This window comes from Bufo bufo, chromosome 2 (genome assembly GCF_905171765.1).
Source record: "Bufo bufo chromosome 2, aBufBuf1.1, whole genome shotgun sequence".
Classification (NCBI taxonomy): domain Eukaryota; kingdom Metazoa; phylum Chordata; class Amphibia; order Anura; family Bufonidae; genus Bufo; species Bufo bufo.
Window position 1 is genome coordinate 768,339,621 of NC_053390.1, and position 25,350 is coordinate 768,364,970.

Here is a 25,350-nt window from a genome sequence, read left to right on the forward strand (position 1 = left end):
CACAACTCGCACATGGCCAGTCAAGCGCTGACGTCATGTGGAGGACTTGGAGATCCATAGCGCAGGCACATCATAGGAATCGGAGAGCGCGTGCGCAAGAACTTGACGAGAGTCAAAGACGCGGCAGGATGGGCTTATGGTAATTTGACTTTTTAAAAATCACATAGCGACAGAACAGGTTCACTTTAAAAGGGTTGTCCCATATCAACATTTATCGCATGTCGCTGGGATATGCATCAAATGTCAGATAGGTGTGGGCCAAACTTCTGGGACCCGCTTACATCACTAGAATGGAACATACTGTGCATGCTCAGCCTCCTCTCCTTACAGTGCTATTGGACTTCCGAAAATAGCAGAGGAGCACCCCTCTGGGACTTGCTCCTATCTCAAAAATGGGGCTCCAGAAGCAATGAGAGAGCAGGCGCGTATGCACAGCCTCCCCCCATCCGGTGAGTGGAAGGTGGCTGCATATGCTTGGCTGCTCTCCCTTCACTTACTTTGATGGCCCTGTTCAGGAGATAGGAGCAGGTCCTAGAGGTAGATCTGCACCTATCCTAAAGTTACGATGGGACAACAACTTTTAAAGGGGTTTTTCGGTTATATTAAGTTATCTGAGCATTGTACTCGGCTATCTCTGGAACTCCGATAGAAATGAATGGAGCGGATAAATGCATGCCCGACTGGCCACTCCGTTCATTTCGGGGGGCACCACGGGGTACAGGGCCCCTGTTCTCATAATTAGGGATGAGCGAAATTTCTGTTTTCAAGTTTGGCGTACAAGGTTCGGGTTATCTAAGAATTCCATTATGGATTCCGCTACCACAGAGCTTAAGTTATGGTCCGTGGTAGCGGAATCCATAACGGAAATCTTAGATAACCCGAACCTGGTACGCCGAACTTGAAAACAGAAGTTCGCTCATCCCTACTCATGATCATTGGGGATCCCAGCGGTAGGATCCCAACCAATCTAATAGACATGCCTTATCCTATGGATAGAGTGTGGTACTATAACCAGACTACCCCTTTAAGCATGATGCCACTTAAACTTCAGGGATATCAATCTGTCCAGTTAGGGTATGATTACACGGTGTAGTCATGTTGCGGTTGCAACGCGGCCTCCTGCACTGCAGTACAAGCTGCAGCAGGCTATAATTAAACTAATTAGGACAGCATTGTTTAGTCAGTCTACATTGTTAATTGATGTGCATTATAGTGGATGCCTCTCAACCATTAACAATGCAGATTGTCTAAAAGTGCAGTCTTAATTAGCGGCGGTAAGCTGTTAACTGTAACCCAATTATATAAAATCACAAGTTACATTCTGAACTCCCGGAGCCCTGTGGCGCTGCAGATCATTGTGACCGTACTGTTATATCTGCGGTCACAGTAAGGATCCCGAACGCCAGAAAAAGTGGTCTCCCTGCGTGGCATTGAGGCATCGCACTGTAAAGTCAAAAAGCTGGGAGGGGCTCACTCTTCTTGATGTGAGTGCACCCCCTGCTGGCTGTAACATTAGTTGTGAGCCTACAGGTGTTGAATTAACCCCTTCCTGTAGCAGGACTGGGTTAATTCCCTTTTTTAATTAAAAAGTAAAAATAAATTTAAGAAAAAAATATGTAAAAAGTGTAATAAAGTAAATAAAGAGAAATAGTGGTGAGTGCCGCGGTGCTTTTTTCTTACGCTATTACTACTATAACCACTAAATCGCCGAGAGAGCACCACCGTGAAGGTTCGGGACTCCAGTGTTTAAAAGCGCTCCAGTGATCGCACAGACACATGCAGCAGTGCCGGCTGCGCTCTTTCCCTCACCCTCTGCGAAATAAAGAAAAATGTGTAACTAGAGTTTCTAGTTTTAACAATAATTTAGCAGACAATACACATTTCTCCCCCCCCTTAAAAATTATATTCTTACTTTTAGCACTAGTATAGATGACTGTTTTTGTAAAACCATATACAGTATTTTATTTTTTTGCATTCTTAAAAAATGTATAAATGTTTTGTCTTGAAACCCTTTGGAACAGAAAAAAAAATTTGGATAAAGGAAAAATGTTAATTTTTTCATAACTTTCATTTTTCCTTAAATATTTTAAAGAAATATTATATTTCTAATATTATAATATCAGATGCGTGTAGATTTGGCCCTTTGCCAAAACTGAAAAATTGTCCCAGTAATGAAGGGGGGTAAACACTCCGGTAATAAAGTGGTTAATTAGAGCCTGATACAGCTTGCACATCTGCGCAGGACTTGACTACAGCACAGCTGCCTCGCAACTGCAACACTACCTGAGGAAGCATAAGCAATTGTGAGTCCGTTTTCCTGTGCACATGAAAGAGACAACGGGTGCACTGGGGAGGCAACAGCAATACACCCCCAAAATGGGAATGGTTGTGCAAGTGGTGGCCAAGGATATGTACTTTCTACTGATCATTCCAGACTGATTCTTCTCTAATTTTGTGTCCATGGGGTGGTAACTGCAGCGCAGTCGCACAGGTAGTCCTGCCTTTTCCAGGATGGCCAGTACCTGCGCCTTTTGCGTGAGGAGTAACGAGAGGAGCACTGCCTGAGCCCTACAACAGCAGGCTGGTGGTCTGCATGTTTCTGAAAAAACTGTTAAAAACAGCCTCCATGAGGGTGGCACGAGGGCTCCACGTCCTGTAATGGGTGGCCCAGCACCATGCAACTCAACTGGCATTTGGCAGGTCTGCCATTGGCACTGCATGCTCCTCACAGATGAGACCGCTCCAATCTCCTCACCCCCATTTTGGTAGCTCTGGGGTGCTACCACATACAGTACATCCATACGTGCCTCGTACCTGTACGCTGAAGGGATAAGTGTATCACCCCAGGAGCCAAATGTTGGGTAGCAGAGGGCATATTGACCCCAAGATCAAAGGAGCTCGCCGCCGATGCCAGGTTAACAGATGTGCTAGTCATGGATGAGAATTCACTAGTGACGGCCCAGCTCCCTCAATGTCAGATGGAGGCACTGAAAGCAGCTTCTCAGTGTGAGAAGAGCCTTCTAAAGTGCTGAGAGTGTGGTGCTGGGGAGGATAGGCTGTTGGGGTTTACAGCCTTCAAACCTGAATTTTCAGTGGAGTTGGGCTTCATGCCCAGCTAATGTCCTTTAATAGTTTAGATGTGTGTGATGTACAGGGAGTGGCAGGTAAGTACCTGGGCTGCTAGAGGAACATATTATTATCAAGTTGCCTGATGTATTTGTACGGTCTGCTGCAGGGTTGGTATGTCTCTGAATGTGTACTAATGGTATTAATAATAATATACCTTTTCATGGGACAACACAGAAGATCGGACACGGATACAATGTAAAGTGGTCAGTGTACAGCTTGTATAACAGTGTGAATTTGGTGTGCCCTCAAAATAACAACACACAGACCATGTGTAAATCGCTGGCAACAAAAGTGAGTACACCCCTAAGTGAAAATGGCCAAATTGTACCCAATTAGCCATTTCCCCTCCCCGGTTTCATGTGACTTGTTAGTGTTACAAGGTCTCAGGTGTGAATGGGGCAGCAGGTGTGTTAAGTTTGGGGTTATCACTCTCACACTCTCATACTGGTCACTGGAAGTTCAACATGGCTCCTCATGGCAAAGAACTCTCTGAGGATCTGAAAAAAAGAAATGTTGCTCTACATAAAGATGGCCGAGGCTATAAGATCATCGCCAACACACTGAAACTGAGCTGCAGCACGGTGGCCAAGACCATAAAGCGGTTTATCAAGACAGGTTCCACTTAGAACAGGCCTCGCCATGGTCGACCAAAGAAGTTTAGTTCACATGCTGAGCGTCATATCCAGAGGTTGTACGAGTGCTGCCAGCATTGCTGCAGAGGTTACAGGGGTGGGGGGCAGCCTGTCAGTGCTCGGACCATACACCGCACACTGCATCAAATTGGTCTGCGTGGCTGTCATGACATAACAACCCCAAAGATACCTCCAAGACGACCACTGTCTCGGGGTAAAAGTGCAGGACTGGCCAAGCATGTCTCCAGACCCTATTGAGCATCTGTGGGGCATCCTCAAATGGAAGGTGGAGGAACGCAAGGTCTCTAACATCCACCAGCTCCGTGATGTCGTCATGGAGGAGCGGAAGAGGATTCCGGTGGCAACCTGTGAAGCTCTAGTGAACTCCATGCCCAAGAGAGTTAAGGCAGTGCTGGAAAATAATGGTGGCCACACAAAATATTGACGCTTTGGGCACAATTTGGCCATTTTCACTTAGGGGTGTACTCACTTGTTGCCAGCGGTTTAGACATTAATGGATGTGTGTTGAGTTATTTGGAGGGCACACCAAGTTTACACTGTTATACAAGCTGTACACTGACTGCTTTACCTTGTATCAAAGTGTCGATATATATACACACACCGTGAACAATTGATGCTCAAGGCCACATGACAAGTTATTGAGACCGACATTTTGTGGCGGTATACCCACCTCTGGTGTTGGCTTTTGTTTCAATAAATTGTTTAAGATGAGGAAATCACCATGGCATGCTTCTACTTAAATGTCCTACTTTCATGATATGACTGTAGCTTGAACATTTTACGAGTGGTGTATATACCTGTAACAATGGAGAACCTTTAGTCAGGTGTCAGGTTGCCAGACTTTCTGGACTATTAGATGTCGGATTAGAGGAATATCATCATCTTCTTTGTCTTGCAGCTGATGTTCTTCGGGTTTTTCCTCTGCCTGGACGCCTTCCTCTATGTCTTTACTCTTCTCCCATTGAGGGTTCTTCTGGCCTTCATCAGGCTTATTACTCTGCCATGCTGTGGGTTAAGGTAAGATGCAAAAAATTGCCAGTAAGACAAAGGTCTACCTCTGCCGTTTGAATTCAAATTTTGATGTTAGAAAGCATTTCCATCTGAACAAATCGCCATCCATTAGTAAATCAGGAGGTTTTACGTGATTGGAGATGAAGGCAATCATAGGTGGTCTGAATTAGTATGTAGCCGGTCTCCTTCCCGTGTAGCACATAACACATTAGGGACGCTAGAGTAGGGTTGCACCAGGTATGAAAGTCTCAGTATTTTGATACTTATAATGAGCAACATGGGGTTAATGTGAGGTACATGATGTGGTCATTTACTATTAATATAAGGCACATGGAGGTCCAAACTGATAAAACCATATGTGCACAAAGCCTAGGAAGTATCCCCATGTACCTCATGCATTAACCCCATGTTGTCCATTATGTGAGGAGGTAGTTGATGGGGTTACTATAAACTTGTGTGGCACATGGTTTTATCAATTTAGACTTCCATGTGCCCCACATTATTAGTAAGTGACCCAATCAAGCAAGTACCTCCTCACATAAAGGGAAATTGATACTTTGCACACAAAAAAATACTCTCACATTAATTTTGCATGGTATTGAATTGGTATCAAGTATCACAATACTTTTCTTGGTATCTAAACTGAATTCTGGTATTGTGACAACTCCATGCCAGAGCTCAAACAGCTGGCTGACCACCAGTGGAGGCGACCATGATGGATCTGCTGGTGGTCGCCCTCTAGCGACACCCTCAGCAGTACTTATGATTCTGCACTTTGCAGGGACCCAGCGCTGGAGCAGGAGGTTTTAAGTAAATAATTAGCACAGCTTTACATTCTCTAAAAACTGAATGCTGCAATGCTGTGAGCAAGACCATCAGTCCCCGGTTGTTGTCCTGGTTATAGACTGCTTTTGAAGTGAACCTGTTTCTATGACCTATCAAATCTGGACATTGGTACACTTCACTGACTGCCTAAATAGGAACCTGTCACCACTTTTTAGGCCTCTGCACCACCACCATGCCTTTATCCCCGTCAGTAATACTCCCATATAACCTATCGCAGCTTAAAGTGTAAAATGAAGTAATAAAATAGCACTTGCTGTATGTCAATTACCCTAAAGGAGGAGTCATGCAGCCCTCACTTGATCGACATCCCACATGCTTTCATATGTCACTACAGTCCAGTTCTTGCGCATGCGCACTGGTTTCAGTTCCTTCGGCGCCAGTTGTCACCAGATCTGGACTGTGATGATGTATCCTGGCCAAGCCAAGATTGTAGGACTGCCCACTTGACGCTGTAGCGGTAATTGTGCTCTGTTTTATACAAAGACCAGTTATACAGGGGCATCGTTACAAACCTATTAATGTCGGTGTAACAGCATGGTGGCTTTTTAAGGGCCTAAAATGCGGCGACAGGTTCCAAGTGCCAAAGGTAGAGGTGTCGGGGGCTGATGTAATGGAGTATGTGGTGGACAGGTAGTAATAATCAGGTGGTACTCTTTAGAGTATAAAAAGCTGTGGCCCCCCCTGTCTTCTTGAAGCCTGTATACTCATAAGTATTTGGCCGTACAACAGTAGTGCAACATTCAGTTTTGTTATAGAGTACGATGAGGGTTGTACTCGGCTACGTGAACCACCTGTTGTCATTGGGAATTCATCCTTTGAGTCTATTTCCATTATATCCACCTGCTCTTCTCATGGCTGAGTACAATAAGCTTCTCGTGTATTGTTCTGTGGTGAGTATGAGCGCTTACGTGGCATGCTTATGTTACAGGAGACGCCGCTGTAATAACAATCCTCATACGGTATAATAATGCAGGCGGAGTAAGCACCTCGGCGGCACAGAAGTATACGAGCGGTGTCCTCGCTATGCAGATCTTAAAAACTCCATACATACACCTTCAGTAGCCGTCCGCTGGTACTCCAGATCCCCCTTTTACACATGCATGCTCGGTTGAATGGAATGTACATGTTTTGTCTGCTGTCGGACACCTCTGGAGGCCGATTATCTCCCATTAGAATAAGAGGATGGCGCTGGGCAGAGTACCTACAATCGCCTCCGGTCAGCATCATAGTACAAGGGGGAAAGTGTTTAGCATCCTGCGAGGAATAAAAGGGTTTTCCAGGGATTTGATATTGATGTCCCATCCTCAGGATCGGTCATCAATATCAGATTGGTGGGGGTCCGACTCCTGGCACCCCAGCCGATTTAGCTGTGTGTGGAGGCTGTGCTCACCGTAACTCCACTGAGCGCTGCAGTCTCTTCACAGGGCCGTACATTGTATAGTGGCTGAGAGGAGGGTCCAGCTTCCAAATAACGTGGCGGCCTTTATTAGTACGTGCAGATAAAATCCAGTTCAGACGCAACGTGTACGAGTTTCGGATCTTACAATGATGAGACAACTCATTAGTAAGGATCACCATTGTAAGATCCGAAACGCGTATTTGTCTGCACTGGATTTTTATCTGCGTGTACTAATAAAGGTTGTCACGTTATTTACCCCAGGTGAGCGCAGCTATCCCTTTCATTTCTTCAGTGGTTGTGCTTTGTACTGCAGCTCAACCCTATTCACTTGCAGGGCTGCGTGAGTGATGTACGATGACGTCACTGGCCTAGGAAGAGGCCTAAGCGCTGAAGGAGCACCATGGACTTTTTGAACAGCAGATCTTTAGCGTCTTGGGAGTTGGACCCCCACCTATCTGATATTGGTAACCTCTTTTGAGGATAGGCCATCAATATCAAATGCCGTGATAAGCCTCACTAAAGAGGGATTGCCCAGTTTTTCAGTCTCATTCGATGGACGTATGCCTCAGTACTATGGACGTGTGTGGGGTGTTGTGCCTGTGAGTCTGCCCTGCTTATCGGCGAGGTATCAAGCATGGGTCCCCCATTTTTCACTTATTTATGAAGTATCCTAAACCTATTCAAAATCTCCAAAGCCCCTTTAATGAAAGGGTATAGCTTGCCGTTTATGTCCTGTGTGTTACTGCAGAGTGCCACTAGGTGGCAGCATTCCTCCTCGCTCTTACATTCGTTCTGCTCTGGCTTTTTTCAGCGGCGGTCGTATTCTGCAGCCTGCGCAGGTCTGTGACATGATGAAGGGGGTGATACTAGTCATATGCTATTTTATGATGCACTATGTGGACTACTCCATGATGTACCACCTGATCCGAGGACAGTCCGTCATCAAGCTTTACATTATCTATAACATGCTGGAGGTAAGTACAAGTCTCATCACGTCAGTTCGGGATCTCCCCAGCATGCGAAATAAATACATAGATCAGAGTGGAGGATGAGTAGATGTAGGATCAAGTAGGGCTTGTACATTGTCCATGAGCCTGGACGACAGTCAGCAGAACATATTCTCAGCAGACCAATGGTCAGCTATGACATGGGGAACGTTACTCGGTAAACATTGACTTATATCGCTGCAGCCCTTCTCGGGATCAGTGAGGATCCCAGACTTTTACCTATTATTATAAAGTTTTGGCATTTCCTAGAGCAACTCGCTTGGACTGAAAGTTACAAGTAACTTTAAAAAAAAAAAAGAGTAGTCTCAGGGTTCTTTGCTACTCTTTTCATTCCCAAACATTAAAGAGCCTATGTCAGAAGGATCAACCCTATTAAATCAGCCATACAGACTGGTAGGTTGATCATAATGATAAAAGCGATACTCTTATTATAGACTCTCCATGGCCTCATTACTGAGTAAACTGCATTTTGATTTAAACTTGAGCACCGAGGGGCTGGCCAGAGCCCTCAGAGCACCATCCGCTTCAGTCCCTTCCCCTGGATTGACAGAGCTAGTCTTCTTGTGCACTGTATCTTCTGGTCTCACCGCATGCTCATTGTTTCTCCTGCTGCGCTCCAAGCTGCACAGATTGAAACTGAGCGGCCGAGACCTGTCATGTCCACGCTGTGCCCCCGAGATCTGGAAGATACAGCGCAGGCACGAGATGACATGTCTCAGCTCTGCAGTTCACACAGAGAGACCATTGTTGTCTACACAATACAGCCAGCTCTGGGCTGGGGGTCAGACTCAAGATCACATGACCAGGTCCCCATGTATGGATGTAACTGAGCTGGGGTGAAACCAATGACATGGCTAATATATGTAAAAAAAACTAACAAAAAAAAACTGAGTCCTTCTTTAAAAGGTCTTGAAACATGATTTGGCTGATAACCAAATGGTTAATAGGTCAGACACTGGCATACAGGGAAGTTACCTAGAGGTGGCAGTAGAGAGATGGTGGAGAGCTCTCCATGGCCTCATTCAGACGGCCGTATGATGTCCGCAAAAATGCGGATACGTTTTTTTGCGGACAGCTCAGCATGTCCGCAAAAAAACGGATTGTATTCCGTTTTTTTGCTGACCCGTATACTTCAATGAGGCCATGTCCTGATTTTCACAGACAAGTATAGGACAAGTTTCATTTGTTGTGCTGAGCCGTGCAATGGAAGAAAAGGCCCCATAGAAGTGAATGGGACAGCATCTAATCCGCCAAAAAACTGATCCGCGTTTTTGCGGACAGCAGACGGCCGTCTTAATGAGCCCTTAGTAAGTAACTTGTGTATTTGTGCAGCACACAAGAACGCCATCTTTCCTTTCCCTGCAGGTCGCAGATCGTCTGTTTTCCTCCTTTGGACAAGACATTTTGGATGCTTTGTACTGGACAGCTACAGAACCCAAGGAGCGGAAAAGAGCCCACCTGGGTGTCATCCCTCACTTCTTCATGGCCGTCTTGTATGTCTGTATCCTTCGCAGTGACTGAGTTATATTTCTAACTAATTGCCCCAGAATGCATTGCAGTGACCACTTCTATACCTGAACGTGCAGGTTCAGGATTAGAAAGCCAAGAGTGATGTAGCCATGTTTTTCTAACCTCCCCTACCTGCAGAATACACCACATGGGGGCGTCCTACAATTTCACAGTCTACGTGGTTATTTTCCTTATGGGCTATGTCCCCAGTCTTACATGCCATCCTTATATTGGTGCAAGCGACCACCTTGAATGTTGCCTTCAACTCCCACAACAAGTCCCTTCTCACCATCATGATGTCTAATAATGTAAGTGCTTTTAGAAGAAACGTATATGATGTGCATGAGGTCCATATGGTGTATCTGCCTTGTTGTTAGTCCCACCATTAGTTTTAAAGGGTTTTTTCGAGACTTCTATACTGATCGCGGGGGTCCGACATCTGGGACCCCCACCGATGAGCCGTTTGAGAAGGAACCGGGGTTCGCAGTAGCACCGCAGCCTTCTCCATGCACGCCAAGCACAGCACATCATCCGTTTGACAGTGGTCGCGCTCAGTGCGCCATTCACTTCAATGGGGCAGAGTTGCGCCTAGGCCACGTGACCGATGAACATGACATCACACAACTACTGCTAGAGCCGCTGCTTTCTCAAACAGCTGATCATCGGGATCCTGGGTGTCGGACCCCCGCCGATCAAAGGATAGATCATCAGGAGAAAAGTCTTGGAAAATCTCTTTAATACTGTAAACCACTTTAATTAGTATTACTGTATTATTTAGTCAATTGCTATTCAAGGATTTAATTTAACATTTTGTACACTTTGAGCTAAAACAGTCTTCATTTGGGCCAAGTGAACCCCTCTAAACTACACGGGAGCACCCCTGGTTCTCTTAGCGACGGTAGTTGCACCCACAAATTTGCCTTGCATTACATCACAGTAGCTGAGGAATTAATGGCGCTCCTTCCACCTCTGGGACCCTTACTTATAGGATGACGTAGGGCAGTGTTTCCCAACCAGTGTGCCTCCAGGTGTTGCAAAACTACAACTCCCAGGATGCCTGCACAGCCAAAGGCTGTCCGGGCATGCTGGGAGTTGTAGTTTTGCAACAGCTGGAGGCACGCTGGTTGGGAAACACTGACGTTGGGTCCTGCAACCTGATTCAGAGCTGCCTCACTTGCCTCATTATTCAAGTCGGTGGCAGTCATGTATGGATTAGAGTGCTGCTTCTTCAGCCCTTCGGCCCCACTTTGGGTTGTACGGCGAAGTCGCGGGATCCGCGCTGTCAGGTATTTATGTTCTGTCTGCGGGATCCATGATGAAAATGACCTAATTATCAGGCTAAGAACATAACGGATCTCTGGTGACCGTTCTCCTTGGCGGAGGCTGGCACCACGGCACGTCCTCTCACTCTGTCTATTTGCTTTTCAGTTTGTTGAAATAAAAGGGAGCGTATTCAAGAAGTTTGAGAAGAACAATCTGTTCCAAATGTCTAACAGCGGTACGTGAGCACCACAGATTTATCCTAATGGATGTCATGGACAGGGCACCAGCTGAAAAAAAACTGAGCACCTATAGCTCCTAAATCTAAACATTTTAGAAAATTTTTGGTTCATTCTGGAGACCGTTTTACACTGTCTGAAGCTTTGAACAGCCTTAAAGGGGGTATTTCAGCTTTTTGATATTGTCCTCCGGATAGGTCTACGTTATGAGATCAGTGGGGTCCGACAATGTTTTGGGCAGAAGCAGTAGGCTGTGCAGTGGCCATGCTGGCGTACTGCAGCTCACATCCCATTCACTACAACGTAGATGCGCTGGAAACTAAGCTGGAAGCAGAAGCTAGGTGTCAGACCCCCACCGATTTGCAGGATAGGTCATCAATATAAAAAAAAAAAAGCAGGAATACCCCTTTAACTATGCTGTCTAATAGCAAGCTTAGGGTACTTTTACACTAGCGTTTTTCTTCTCCGGCATTAAGTTCCGTCCTAGGGGCTCTATACCGGAAAATAACTGATCAGTTTATCCCCATGTATTCTGAATGGAGAGCAATCCGTTCAGGATGCATCAGGATGTCTTCAGTTCAGTCTTTTTGACTGATCAGGCAAAATATAAAACCGCAGCATGCTACGGTTTTATCTCCGGCCAGAAAAACTGAAGACTTGCCTGAATGCCGGAGACGGCATTTTTTTTCCATAGGAATGTATTAGTGCCAGATCCGGCATTTAAAATACCGGAATTCCGGATCCGTCGCAGACCGAAAAAAATGTGAAAAAAATAAATGCCGGATCCGTTTTTTCCGGATGACATCGGAAAGATGGATCCGGCATTTCAATGCATTTGTAAGACGGATCAGTCTCACACATGCCATCAGTTGGCATATGTTTTGACGGTTCCGGCGACAGAACTGCTTGCCGGATCACTCTGCCGCAAGTGTGAAAGTAGCCTTAGCCAGCTAAACATTGCTGCATCCATCCGGCAACGCGGTGGTGAAGATGTTTGCCTCCCAATTCGGTTAATTGAGCTTTGTGCAAGCTAGGCAAATTTCTGTGCTCACCAGTAGGTCAAACAAAGCCATGTAAATTATCCTGTAATTCCCGACGCACCAAGCGACGTGATTCGGGGCAGGAAGCTCTTGGCTAGCGTCCACTCAGTCACACTTGCCAACTGGTGAAGCATAATTCCCCCCCTGCTCTACAGTCCAGGGTTGGCAGACTCTTGGCATTGTGCACTGTGGCTGCTTGGACTTCATCGCACCGTAGATTTCATTATTTGCACATCATACACTGCAGCCTTGGGAACATGGCGTCCTATGGTATTACCAGTTCAGTAAGTCCCGCTCCGCTGGCTAATGTTAGTCTGCGGAGACTGCCTGGTCGCACGCTTTATTTTCTAACCTCTCTGTTTGTTGCAGATATCAAAGAGCGCTTCACCAATTATGTGCTACTACTGATCGTATGCTTGAGGAACATGGAGCAGTTCTCCTGGAATCCAGGTTATTTCATGGTTTCTTATGGGAACCTCTGCCGGCCTGGACTGAAAGGGGTGGTCCAGGATTAGGAAAATATAGTGTCACACATGCTGAGCCCCATTACTGCATTACTAGACACTACCCATGAAGTGGTGCGCCATGGTTTCTGGGGGGAAAAAAGCCACATGGCCGTAAGTGCAGCTCTGTTGTTACAGAGTTATAATAGGGCCATTGTAGAGGTGGATCCTTTCTGAACGTTCATATTCCTTGATATCATGGAGGCACACTGTAGACCGTAAAGAACGTCTTGACGTTTCATATTCCGGTGCAGTTGCTGCTCTGTACATATGGCACTGAATGGAGCTCATGCGTCCAGTATGGACCTGGACGGGCCTCCGTGTGCCACCTGCCTTTTAGAAGGAACCTCAGCTTTGTATACATTAGTGCCTATAGTCCATAGGACTGGATTCTAACTTCTTCTCCCGCTCTTCAGATCACCTGTGGGTCTTATTCCCGGACGTGTGCATGGTCATTGCTTCTGAGATTGCAGTGGACGGCGTGAAGCACGCCTTCATAACCAAATTCAATGACATCACTGCAGATGTAAGTATCCGTTTAAAACCGTGTTCTGTTTTATGACGGCTCTGCTAGCTCACAGGTGTGTTTCATGAGCAAGGTCGTGTCCGTATTTTGGTTCGCAATCAACGGATCCACAAAATACAGATACCGTTCGTGTATATTCAGCGTTTTTCTCTCCCTCGTCAATAGAAATGGCTATTCTCTTCTGCAATGCAGATCAGAGTAGGACATGTTCTAGAACACCACGTAGTCTGCAAAAAATACGGATGTGCTCATGACCCCATAGTAATAAATGGTTCGGTGTGCGATCTGCAAAAAATGTAGACCGTACATGGATGAAGAATAGGGTCATGTGTCTGAGGCCAAAAGGTGCTGTTTTTGGTAGCTTGTATTCTGCGGTCAGCCACATGGGGCAAAGTCTCCGGCATGGACTACCATCTAGGGTTGGGCGATATCAAAAATATTCCCACTAACGATATTAAGAAATATATCGCGATAACGATGTATATTGCGATAAATACCCATTTAGAAGAAAAAAACATTTGTGCCCACAAGGAGACGTTATACTGTATGGGGGCAGCCGCATGGAGACGTTATACTGTATGGGGGCAGCCGCATGGAGACGTTATACTGTATGGGGGCAGCCGCATGGAGACGTTATACTGTATGGGGGCAGCCACAAGGAGACGTTATACTGTATGGGGGCAGCCGCAAGGAGACGTTATACTGTATGGGGGCAGCCGCAAGGAGACGTTATACTGTATGGGGGCAGCCACAAGGAGACGTTATACTGTATGGGGGCAGCCACAAGGAGACGTTATACTGTATGGGGGCAGCCGCAAGGAGACGTTATACTGTATGGGGGTAGGCACAAGGAGACGTTATACTGTATGGGGGCAGGCACAAGGAGACGTTATACTGTATGGGGGCAGGCACAAGGAGACGTTATACTGTATGGGGGCAGCCACAAGGAGACGTTATACTGTATGGGGGCAGCCACAAGGAGACGTTATACTGTATGGGGGCAGGCACAAGGAGACGTTATACTGTATGGGGGCAGGCACAAGGAGACGTTATACTGTATGGGGGCAGCCACAAGGAGACGTTATACTGTATGGGGGCAGCCACAAGGAGACGTTCTACTGTATGGGGCGGCCACAATGAGACCTTATACTGTATGGGGGCAGCCACATGGAGACGTTATACTGTATGGGGGCAGCCACAAGGAGACGGATACACTGTATGGGGGGCAGCCACAAGGAGACGTTATACTGTATGGGGGCAGGCACAAGGAGACGTTATACTGTATGGGGGCAGGCACAAGGAGACGTTATACTGTATGGGGGCAGGCACAAGGAGACGTTATACTGTATGGGGGCAGCCACAAGGAGACGTTATACTGTATGGGGGCAGCCACAAGGAGACGTTATACTGTATGGGGGCAGCCACAAGGAGACGTTCTACTGTATGGGGCGGCCACAATGAGACCTTATACTGTATGGGGGCAGCCACATGGAGACGTTATACTGTATGGGGGCAGCCACAAGGAGACGGATACACTGTATGGGGGGCAGCCACAAGGAGACGTTATACTGTATGGGGGCAGCCACAAGGAGACGTTATACTGTATGGGGGCAGCCACAAGGAGACGTTATACTGTATGGGGGCAGCCACAAGGAGATGTTATACTGTATGGGGGCAGCCACAAGGAGACGTTATACTGTAGAGCGCTGGTCATGTCTGGTTTTTATTGCTTCCTGTGTTGGCTTCATGAATACCAACCGCAAATACCAATAATCGGATTAGCGTTCTGCTCGTTTGTCAGGTGATCGGTGACACCTTTTAAACAGGGCCGTTATCGGGAATGAGTGTTCGTACGAACATTTGTTCCCAATAATGAGACCAACAATCTGTCCGCATATGTCTCTTAAAGGGGTTGTCTTACTTCAGCAAGTGGCATTTACCATGTAGAGAAAGTTAATACAAGGCACTTGCTAATTAGGGCTGAAACATTTACTCAATGGTGGCACAAGAGGGGGGGGGGCCAGATGGTGGCACAAGAGGGAGGGGGGGCCAGATGGTGGCACAAGAGGGAGGGGGGGGCCAGATGGTGGCACAAGAGGGAGGGGGGGGGCCAGATGGTGGCACAAGAGGGAGGGGGGGGCCAGATGGTGGCACAAGAGGGAGGGGGGGGGGCCAGATGGTGGCACAAGAGGGAGGGGGGGGGCCAGATGGTGGCACAAGAGGGAGGGGGGGGGCCAGATGGTGGCACAAGAGGGGGGGGGGGCAGATGGTGGCACAAGAGGGAGGGGGGGGCCAGATGGTGGCACAAGAGGGAGGGGGGGGGCCAGATGGTGGCACAAGAGGGAGGGGGGGGGGCCAGATGGTGGCACAAGAGGGAGGGGGGGGCCAGATGGTGGCACAAGAGGGAGGGGGGGGGCCAGATGGTGGCACAAGAGGGAGGGGGGGGGGGGCCATATGGTGGCACAAGAGGGAGGGGGGGGGGGCCATATGGTGGCACAAGAGGGGGGGGGGGCCAGATGGTGGCACAAGAGGGGGGGGGGCCAGATGGTGGCACGGGGGGCTGGTGAGTTTTTATAAAGAAAAACTTTCTTTTAATTAGTTTTTTGTTAGGGTACTCGATTAATCGTTGGATTAATCGATAGAATACTCCATTATTAAAATAGTTGCTAGCTGCAGCCCTATTACTAATGTATTATGATTGTCCATATTGTCTCCTTTGCCGGCTTGATTCATTTTTCCATCACATTATACACTGCTCGTTTCCATGGTTACGACCACCCTGTAATTCAGCAGCGGTGGACCTGCTTGCGCATTATAAGAAAAAGCGATAGCCGATGCGCACTTTTACGGTCCCGACCACCAGAGGACGGCGCCTTTTTTTATAGTGTGCAAGCACGACCACCACTGCTGGATTGCAGGGTGGTCGTAACCCCTGGAAACGAGCAGTGTCTAATGTGATGGAAAAATTAATCCAGCCAGCAAAGGAGACAATATGGATGATAACAATACATTAGTAAGTGCCTTGTATCAACTTTCTGTACATAATAAATGCCATTTTCTGAAGTGAGACGACCCCTTTAAGGATAGATACCACTTTATTGTTACACGGCCCCAAATGTCTTGACTCGTATGTATTCCTATAGTTACTGTGAAGAGCCGTGAGATGTAGACCTATGGGGGTCATGCACTGGCTCACAAGTGCCGTACCGTCATGTAATAGCACTGATTGATAGAGGAGTGCTCGGGGCAGTATAGACCGGCCTCCTATATTATCACATATACCTGTATCTAACCCCTGTATTCATCTTTTTCTCCTCCTATGAATTGCGCGCTGATGTCTCCGTCTTTTTCCGGAAGGTGTACAGTGAATACAGAGCCAGCCTTGCCTTTGAACTTGTGAGCAGCCGTCAAAAAAATGTATGTACTTTAAAAGCATTAGATAAACACTATTCAATTATTAAGTCAGGGATCAGCAACCTTCGGCACTGCAGCTGTGGTAAAACTACAACTCCTAGCATGCACATTTGGCCAGCTGTTTTCAGAGCTCCCTTAGGTGTGAATGGAGGAAACTGGGAGTTTCACCACATCTGGAGTGCCAGAGGTTGCTGACCCCTGATCTAAGTGATGGTACATCGCTAGGGTCTGCCATCACTTACATCACCATATTCTGACCCCCATAACTTTTTTATAGTTATGTCTACTGAGCTGTATGGGGGCTCATTTTTTGCAGGGTGATCTTTTAGTTTTTATTTATTTTAATTATTTATTATTTTTTTGTAGCCCCTCTGAGGCTACAATGTCCATTAGTTTATTTTTATAGGATTGTTATGCCTCCATAGGAGAATAGTAATATCTCTAATTGCTGATCACCTATGTTGGCCTGCTGGCCAACATAGGAACTGCAACTCTAATATGCTTCAGAGAGACTCCGCGTATTAGAATTAATGACCGCCATCCGTGGTCGCCACACAGGGATACCGGTCTTAACCCGGAAGTGCTCTCTTCTGGAGGTTTTCGGGATTTAGATGCCATGATCACACTTGAACACGGCATCTAAAGGCTGTAATGACCGCGATCGGCCTTATTTGAAACAGTGGAGACCTGCTACCGGATATGCAGGCGCCATGTTTAAAAACCCTACCAGCACCCAAGATGTACGAAGTGGTTAATGATCCGGTCATTTTCCCCAGAGTCCCATCAGATTACATACAATTCGGTAAGTCTGTTGTATATGACCATACACCTGCCACACCTAAGGCTCCATTCACATGTCTGCAGAATGAGTCTGCATCAGTTCCACAAACTGCGGACCCATTCATTCTCTATGGGCCAGGAATGGATGCGGACAGCATACAGTGTGCTATCCGCATTTCCAGAGCGCGCCCCGATCTTCTGGTCCGCAGCTCCGGAAAGAAAAATAGAACATGTCCTATTCTTGTCCGCAATTGCGGACAAAAATAGGCAGTTCTATTGGGGTGCCGGCCGGGTGTATTGCGTATCCGCAATACACCACGGACGTGTGAATGGACCCTAAGGGGTTTTCCATGTACAATGTGACGGAAGCTCCCTGACCCTCAGTCTGCCTCCTCTCTCCTCGCCCACCATGACTCACTCTTCATATTCGTATATCATCTCTCATTCATTTCGCCGTCTCTTATTTTGTTTCAGGCTTACACTGACTACAGCGACTCTGTCTCCCGGCGGATGGGATTCATTCCTCTCCCGCTTGCCGTGCTTGTAAGTGTATATGTGTAACTCTGGTCGATTGTTCAGAATAGTCATTGGCTTGCATTTTATTCCAAGCTAGTCTTGCCACAAGCAAAGGAAAACCAGATCAGATGTAACAGATCAGAAATGAGATGATGGATGGGGTGCAGCCATGGTAATGGCAGGCTCTGCCCGGTATTACAGATGCCTATGTAACTGCCCGGAGAACGTTACCCAGTAACCAGGACGCTCAGCTTGTTTAATGTTACTTCTAGTACAAAGAATCAGGCACTTGGTGCAGTTTACAGTGTTACAGATAAAAGTAGAAGGCTCCTTCATCCACTCTGTAATGTGTTTTATAATATATATATATTACATATACACACAGACAAACATTGGGGCGCAGTGGTTTTCATCAAAAAATAAAAAATAAAAATAAAAAAATGGTGTCGCCAGCAAAAATGTAGTGTAGAAAATCTATGCATATTCCTGTGAGATTGTCTATGGGGCACAGTGAGAGGAAGTGCTGTACACTGCTACAGATGTAGCAGAGTTAACACACACACACACTTGGTGAGTTAACACGTTATGACTGTGACTGTTAAAGAGGTCGTCTCACTTCAGCCAATGGCATTTATCATGTAGAGAAAGATAATATAAGGCACTTACTAATGTATTGTTGTTCACCATATTGCTTCCTTTGCTTGCTGGATTCATACACCGCTCGCTTCCATGGTTACGACCACCCTGCAATCCATCAGCGGTGGTCGTGTTTTCACGCTAAAGGCAAAAAGCGCCGGCCTCTCTGGTAGCCCGGACAGTGGGAGCGCACATAGGCTGGTGCTTTTTTTTCCTATATTGTGCAAGCACGACCACTGCTGCTGAATTGCAGAGTGGTCGTGACCACTGGAAACCAGCAGTGCATATTATGATGGAAAAATGAATCAACCCAGAAAAGGAAGCAATATGGACAATCACAATACATTGGTAAGTGCCTTGTATTCACTTTCTCTACATGATGAGACAACTGCCTTAACTCTGCTGTATCGGTATCGCCATCAGTTCTATCGACTTTGAATGAAGCGGCATTGCTCTGTGTGATGCTGGAACCTGGCGATCACTGGTTCCAGTAAAGGCAGCAGCATTGTATGCTGGGAAAGAGAAGGCAGTGATGGTAATAAGCCACTTCTGCTTGCAGGGCATTCAAACCCATGTATTTACAGTGGCCGGGGGGCCAAGCACTGGACCATGCGTATGATCATAAACCAGTGCAGACCCCATGGTCTGACCATCCATATCTTCAGGCGAAGCAGAAGCAGGATTGCGTAGTGGAAAATGGTTGCCAGTGGAGGTGGCGAGGTGAAGAGACCAAATGTAATACTAATGACCTAAGGAAGGGGTTGCTACAAGCACGAGTCAGTTCACTTACCCAGCAAGGAAGTGTCCTCCTCATATTGACTTCAGTGCTAGCGCACCGGAGTGGACATGGTTTATACTGGTCAGAAAACCATTTGCTTGTCCCTACTACAGCGGCGACACGTATACCGGCCACAGAGGGGATCCATGCATACATTAGTCATCTGACGGACCACACACTTTCTAGCATTGACCCGCACGAGCGACCTTTTACCATTATCTGACCACGTTTCTCTTGCTTGTGGTCAGAAGCTGAAAGCTGTTGTCATTTCTCGACCCCTGTGGATCTAGTGTGGTCACCTTGTGTGACGATTGTGACCTGCAGAGTATTTTATGGAGATGATTCCCAGTAAACCTTGTGCTCTCCTTCCAGCTGATCAGAGTGGTGACCAGTTCAGTGAAGGTGCAGGGAGTCCTGGCCTACGCCTGCGTTGTGCTCTTCTACTTTGGGTAAGTTTTCATAATGGTTTGTTCAGATAGCTCTGCAGTCCACATGGTATGGTCAGATGTAAACCCGTTGTACGTTCACAAGCGGATCCGCAGCAGACATCCGACCCTTTCAGTGGGGCTACCGTAATTTATGGCTTTTCCATGCAGAACACCCGAATGCTCATTTTTCTCACAGATGTTCATAAAAATCCAATTTTTTTTTCCCCCTTAGTATGTGAATGGGGTAGATAATGTCCCATTCATTTGCATTGTCTGCAGGAAGAGGATGTAGCACCAAAATCTGGAACATGTGAACAAAACCATAGGGAACAGGCACATGGCATGGCTTCACTGCGCAACTCCGCCAGCCTCGGCATGGACACGCGAACAAATTTTTATTCCGTGGCCAATAACCCCCCCCCCCCCCCCCCCCCTCCAATTTGGTCTTTATTAATAGGTGTTTAAGGAGCACCCCTCTGGACCTGAAGTGTCTTCTGTTTCTAAAACGGAGTACTATCAAGAGGGACTGACACACTAGTCTTAGGGATTTTATATCTGTAGGTTTTTGGGTTTTCTTTGTGGGGGAGGGGGGATATATACCAAAGCAGGAATATTTTGTCAGGGGACATACGTCATCCCCAGAGAAGAGTCCCTTCTGTCCATAGGTACAGCTGGCACCATGCGAGAGCTCCAGGTAAGGAAGTCTGCCTCCTGTACCAGACAGGCTGTCACAAAGCACATCGTGGCTACCTGATGTCGGTGGGCTACGGCCATGCTTCATAGGTGCCGCTAATGCTGAGGCTGGTGTAATGTTATATTTGTTGGCGGTATTATCTAGAAAAGTGGCGTTTCTTATTTTGGAGACGTATATGGGTAGCTTGCGCCCTGCAGACCCCGCAGTATTAATACTTACATTCACACTTTGCTGTTCCTCTCACTGATTTACCATTTTAATAGCACTGTCTGCGGCGCTCACGGAGCGGTCTAGTGCGGTACTCCATTTCTATCATACACAAGTATCGTCTCTGCGCAGACAGTATATGGCAGATTAGCAGCTTTACATCTCATCTGTGATTCCCTTAGCACAGCCTTATCTCAGCAATACAGATAGGTGACCTGTAGGGACCAATATTTATCGCAAAAGCCACTGTTTGTGCTCTTGCAAGTGGGTGTGTCATAGTGTTGGGGGTGTGGCCTTCCGCAGCCCAACAGATTTACTGTAATTCATGCCACAGAAGTTGGCGCAAATCCTTGCCATCTCAATGCCGGCGTAGATTTTATTTTCTGGTGCACCAGACAGAAGTCTCTTCATAGATTTGGCACCTCTTACTCCAGCACACTTTGGGTTAAGACGCAGTTCTCGGTAAATTCCTCCCTATATATTATTCAGGGTCACGCCGTAATCTTTACAGCATAATAGCAGTCTCACTACTTCAAAAAAACACAGTAAATCTCAGGATTTCTCAACAAAAGTCCTAACAAAAATCACAGATTATGCAAGGGTTTATTTTTTGTTTTTGTTATTTTTATGCCATATTCGATAAAATGTAGCTGTAGTTTACTGGGAGGTGTGCGGCTTAAAGGGGCTGTCTAGGAAATTGGGGGCCTATCCTCAGTATAGGCCATCAATATTGGATTGGGGGGGGGCAAGACACCCCGCACTCCTGCCGGTCCACTTTTACCTTGTAGTTCCAGCGCCCAAGCAGGGGTGTGGGGACCCCCACTGATCTGATGTTTTTTGGCCTTCCATTTGGCTAAGATCGGAGCTGTGTAGATTTGGGCCTCACAGTGCATCCATGCTGTGTCTCACATGTACATTATCCAGCATATTGGAAGACCATTGTGTGAAGACCTGGTTGCTTCATTAGAAAGAGAACAGGGAGATTTCTCATCAGTTTCCTGGAACCAGGGAACAGGATTTCGCTAACTTGAAATCCTAGTAAATTTTGATTAAAGGGGTTATCCCAGGACTAATGTAAAAGGTGAAAATCAGACATGATATAGGACATGATACCTTTCTAACAAAGCTAGAACCAGCCCTGTACCTCACATGGATCCAGAGATCTCCATATTCATTGCTCTGCTAGATTTATTTGTCTTTTCTGCTGCAGCTCAGGAGGCGTGTCTCAGCTCTCCCTGTCACAGCTCAGGGGGCGTGTCTCAGCTCTCCCTGTCACAGCTCAGGGGGCGTGTCTCAGCTCTCCCTCCTGTCACAGCTCAGGGGGCTTGTCTCAGCTCTCCCTCCTGTCACAGCTCAGGGGGCGTGTCTCAGCTCTCCCTCCTGTCACAGCTCAGGGGGCGTGTCTCAGCTCTCCCTCCTGTCACAGCTCAGGGGGCGTGTCTCAGCTCTCCCTCCTGTCACAGCTCAGGGGGCGTGTCTCAGCTCTCGCTCCTGTCACAGCTCAGGGGGCGTGTCTCAGCTCTCCCTCCTGTCACAGCTCAGGGGGCGTGTCTCAGCTCTCCCTCCTGTCACAGCTCAGTGGGCGTGTCTCAGCTCTCCCTCCTGTCACAGCTCAGGGGGCGTGTCTCAGCTCTCCCTCCTGTCACAGCTCAGGGGGCGTGTCTCAGCTCTCCCTCCTGTCACAGCTCAGGAGGCGTGTCTCAGCTCTCCCTCCTGTCACAGCTCAGGAGGCGTGTCTTAGCTCTCCCTCCTGTCACAGCTCAGGGGGCGTGTCTCAGCTCTCCCTCCTGTCACAGCTCAGGGGGCGTGTCTCAGCTCTCCCTCCTGTCACAGCTCAGGGGGCGTGTCTCAGCTCTCCCTCCTGTCACAGCTCAGGGGGCGTGTCTCAGCTCTCCCTCCTGTCACAGCTCAGGGGGCGTGTCTCAGCTCTCGCTCCTGTCACAGCTCAGGGGGCGTGTCTCAGCTCTCCCTCATGTCACAGCTCAGTGGGCGTGTCTCAGCTCTCCCTCCTGTCACAGCTCAGGGGGCGTGTCTCAGCTCTCCCTCCTGTCACAGCTCAGGGGGCGTGTCTCAGCTCTCCCTCCTGTCACAGCTCAGGAGGCAGTTGAAGGATGAAACTGAGCATGTGCAGCCATCTCAGTGAGCAGGACAAAGAAATAAGGAAAAAAAAACTGCATGTGGCGCTATACAGATACATTTTATTGAATAATTCAATGGCTATGCAAAATTTTTAATTACATGCAATTACAAAAGTATTCAGATCCAGGTGCTGGTTTGAAAACTGTAGAATATTTTTCGTGGGACAACCCTTTTAATCATTCCTAAAATGCATTTTATTCCCATGAAGGGGTGTTCCATTCTTCTGTATTTATGACATGGGAAGTAAATGAAGGACACCCCTTTTAAATCCACGGAGATGTGATGTCCAGGGGAGTTATGGATCAAGCCAAGCAGGCATCTCTCCTTGGTCACCATAGGATAATTGGCCTCTGACTACCAGCAAGCGAGGTTGTACAACCGCCATTCTCCATCTTTGGAACCCTCACCTATGTGATATGTATGAAATACAACATGATTATGCCATACCTCCGAAAGATGGGGATTCTCCTCTAAGTCCCTTGAAGTAAAACGCTGAGATCTGCACTCTAGAAATACAATTATAGAGAATTGAACAAATGGAGATTGACATATGGAAACACTATCCTGCTGCCACCGACAACTGTCTTCTGAGTGTCTGGGAAGGGAAAGTAATAATGTTCTTCCATTACGTCCGCCGTCAGATCTGTGTTTGCCTTCTCACCCAACCCTCGGGCCGTTTGTCCCGGTAGTAAATTGTCATCTTTATAGCAGAGATTCCAGTAATGTGGTTAATAAGACAGTTTTACTCTTCATATGCGAAACTGAGATGCCAGTTTATCACAGCAGGGTAGGTCCCGCTGCTGAAGATTTCTGCCAAACTACATCTTCATGTCAAATTAGACTTTTCCAATCCACCCTTCAAGCCACAAGCTCTAAAGATTTCACACAGGAAAACGCAGAATACAGGCAGTCGGGTTGTGTGGTTATCGCTCTGCTAAACGAATCCCTAGGTGATCGGAATGATTAGTTCTCCTAGAGGTTGGCTTACTGTCATTATAAGATGGCTCCTGATGAAGGGAATTTTGTTCTCGACTGGAAAAAACTGCAATATTTAATTATTTTTTCCATTTTTTTTATATATATTTTTTTTTATATAAAGGGGTTGTCGAAGAGTTCAGGAAATGTAACTAGCTGCAGGGCATATTATAAAGAAAAGACATGACTCGTCTGTTAAATCCCCCACCGCTTCAGCACAGATTATTCAGAGGACCGGACAGTCTATGTCTCTTTACATGGAGTGATTATGTGTTGTATGACCACTGCAGCACATCACCTGCCTTAGCAGTCATGCATCGTACATGCTTGGCTTCCCCACTGAGGCCAGTAGTTGGTTGCAGCAGACACTTGGATTGTACAGCGCATCATTGCTCCAGAAAAATAAGCAAAGACTGGTAGGGTCACCAGAGTATCGGTGCTGGAGCTACAGGGGGTTCACAGGTGGGCAAGGATTGTTTTCTAATTTTGCAACATCTCCTGCAGCTACAGTACTTTCTTCAAATCGCAGACACCCCTTTAGTATAGGGCTGATTCACATCTGCTTTTAACTGATCCGGCAGATGAACAGCATGTTGGAGTTCACTGGATCTCTGGCATAGCAGGACACGCCCGTGCACCTCTGGACCCCATTGACTATAATGGGATCCAGCAGAGATCCAGCCGGACAAAAACTCCTGCATGCCCATCCGTCCCGAATGCCAGAAAGCGGCCGGATCCCATTATAGTCAATGGGGTTCAGCAGTGTACGCTCATGTCCACCAAGGCCGGAACTCCGGTAGGCTGTTCCTTTGCCGGATCAGTTAAATGTAGCTGTGAATCAGCCTATAGATAATTATTCCTCAATATTCTATGTTGGTGGGGGTCCCCAATTAGGACTTCTGTTTATTAGCCAGAGAATAGAGCGACTGCATATTCCCTGTGCTTTTACAGCACGGGCAGCATGGGGGCTCAGTGGTTAGCACTGGTTTCTTGCAGCGCTAGGGTCCTGGGTTCGAATCCGACTAAGGACAACATCTGCATGGAGTTTGTATGTTCTCCCCGTGTTTCCTCCTATACTCCAAAGACATACTGATAGGTACCTTAGATTGTGAGCCCCATTAGGGACAGTGTGTTGATAATGTCTGTAAAGCTCTGCAGAATATGTCAGCGCTATATAAGTGCATAAAATTATATAAATAGGATGGTGATCAGAAATTGCCAGGCGACCTTACAGATTATTTTTGCTTCTTATGCATTTTTTCCCCCCTCCATTTCCAGGCTGATAACACTGAAGGTTCTTAATAGCATTATACTGCTTGGAAAGTCCTGTCAGTATGTCAAAGATGCCAAAATGGAGGAGAAGTTATTTCAGCCACCACCCACATGTACTCCAGGGAAAACGCAGAAGAAAGCCTCGGCCAAATCAAATCGAGGTGAGCACTCCTTTCTTCCTATAGGTGCCCCTTTAATCCCCGGCCGCTCCAGCACTATGGTGGACCCCACTGGTCTCTGTTTATTTGTCATACAGTGACGATGTTGCATACAATCGCATGGCTGCTGCAGCAAATCAGTATCCTCAGTGTATAACAGAAGACTGCATAGCTCAGGGGATGTAGACGACATCCTCACTGCATGACTGCTGGAGCAGCAGTGGACTTAAG

General features: G+C 47.1%; 1 protein-coding gene across 1 annotated transcript in view; it reads left to right on the forward strand.

Annotated features, from left to right (window-relative positions):
* TAPT1 (transmembrane anterior posterior transformation 1) overlaps window positions 1-25,350 on the forward strand; it is a 62,660-nt gene that overhangs the window by 34,874 nt on the left and 2,436 nt on the right. The window contains exons 3-13 of the mRNA XM_040419067.1: window positions 4,681-4,799; window positions 7,850-8,012; window positions 9,411-9,546; window positions 9,765-9,862; window positions 10,983-11,052; window positions 12,463-12,543; window positions 13,013-13,122; window positions 16,480-16,539; window positions 17,791-17,859; window positions 19,619-19,695; window positions 24,968-25,122. Coding sequence (XP_040275001.1) covers window positions 4,681-4,799; window positions 7,850-8,012; window positions 9,411-9,546; window positions 9,765-9,862; window positions 10,983-11,052; window positions 12,463-12,543; window positions 13,013-13,122; window positions 16,480-16,539; window positions 17,791-17,859; window positions 19,619-19,695; window positions 24,968-25,122 — 1,138 coding nt within the window. The remainder of the gene's footprint in view (window positions 1-4,680; window positions 4,800-7,849; window positions 8,013-9,410; window positions 9,547-9,764; window positions 9,863-10,982; window positions 11,053-12,462; window positions 12,544-13,012; window positions 13,123-16,479; window positions 16,540-17,790; window positions 17,860-19,618; window positions 19,696-24,967; window positions 25,123-25,350) is intronic.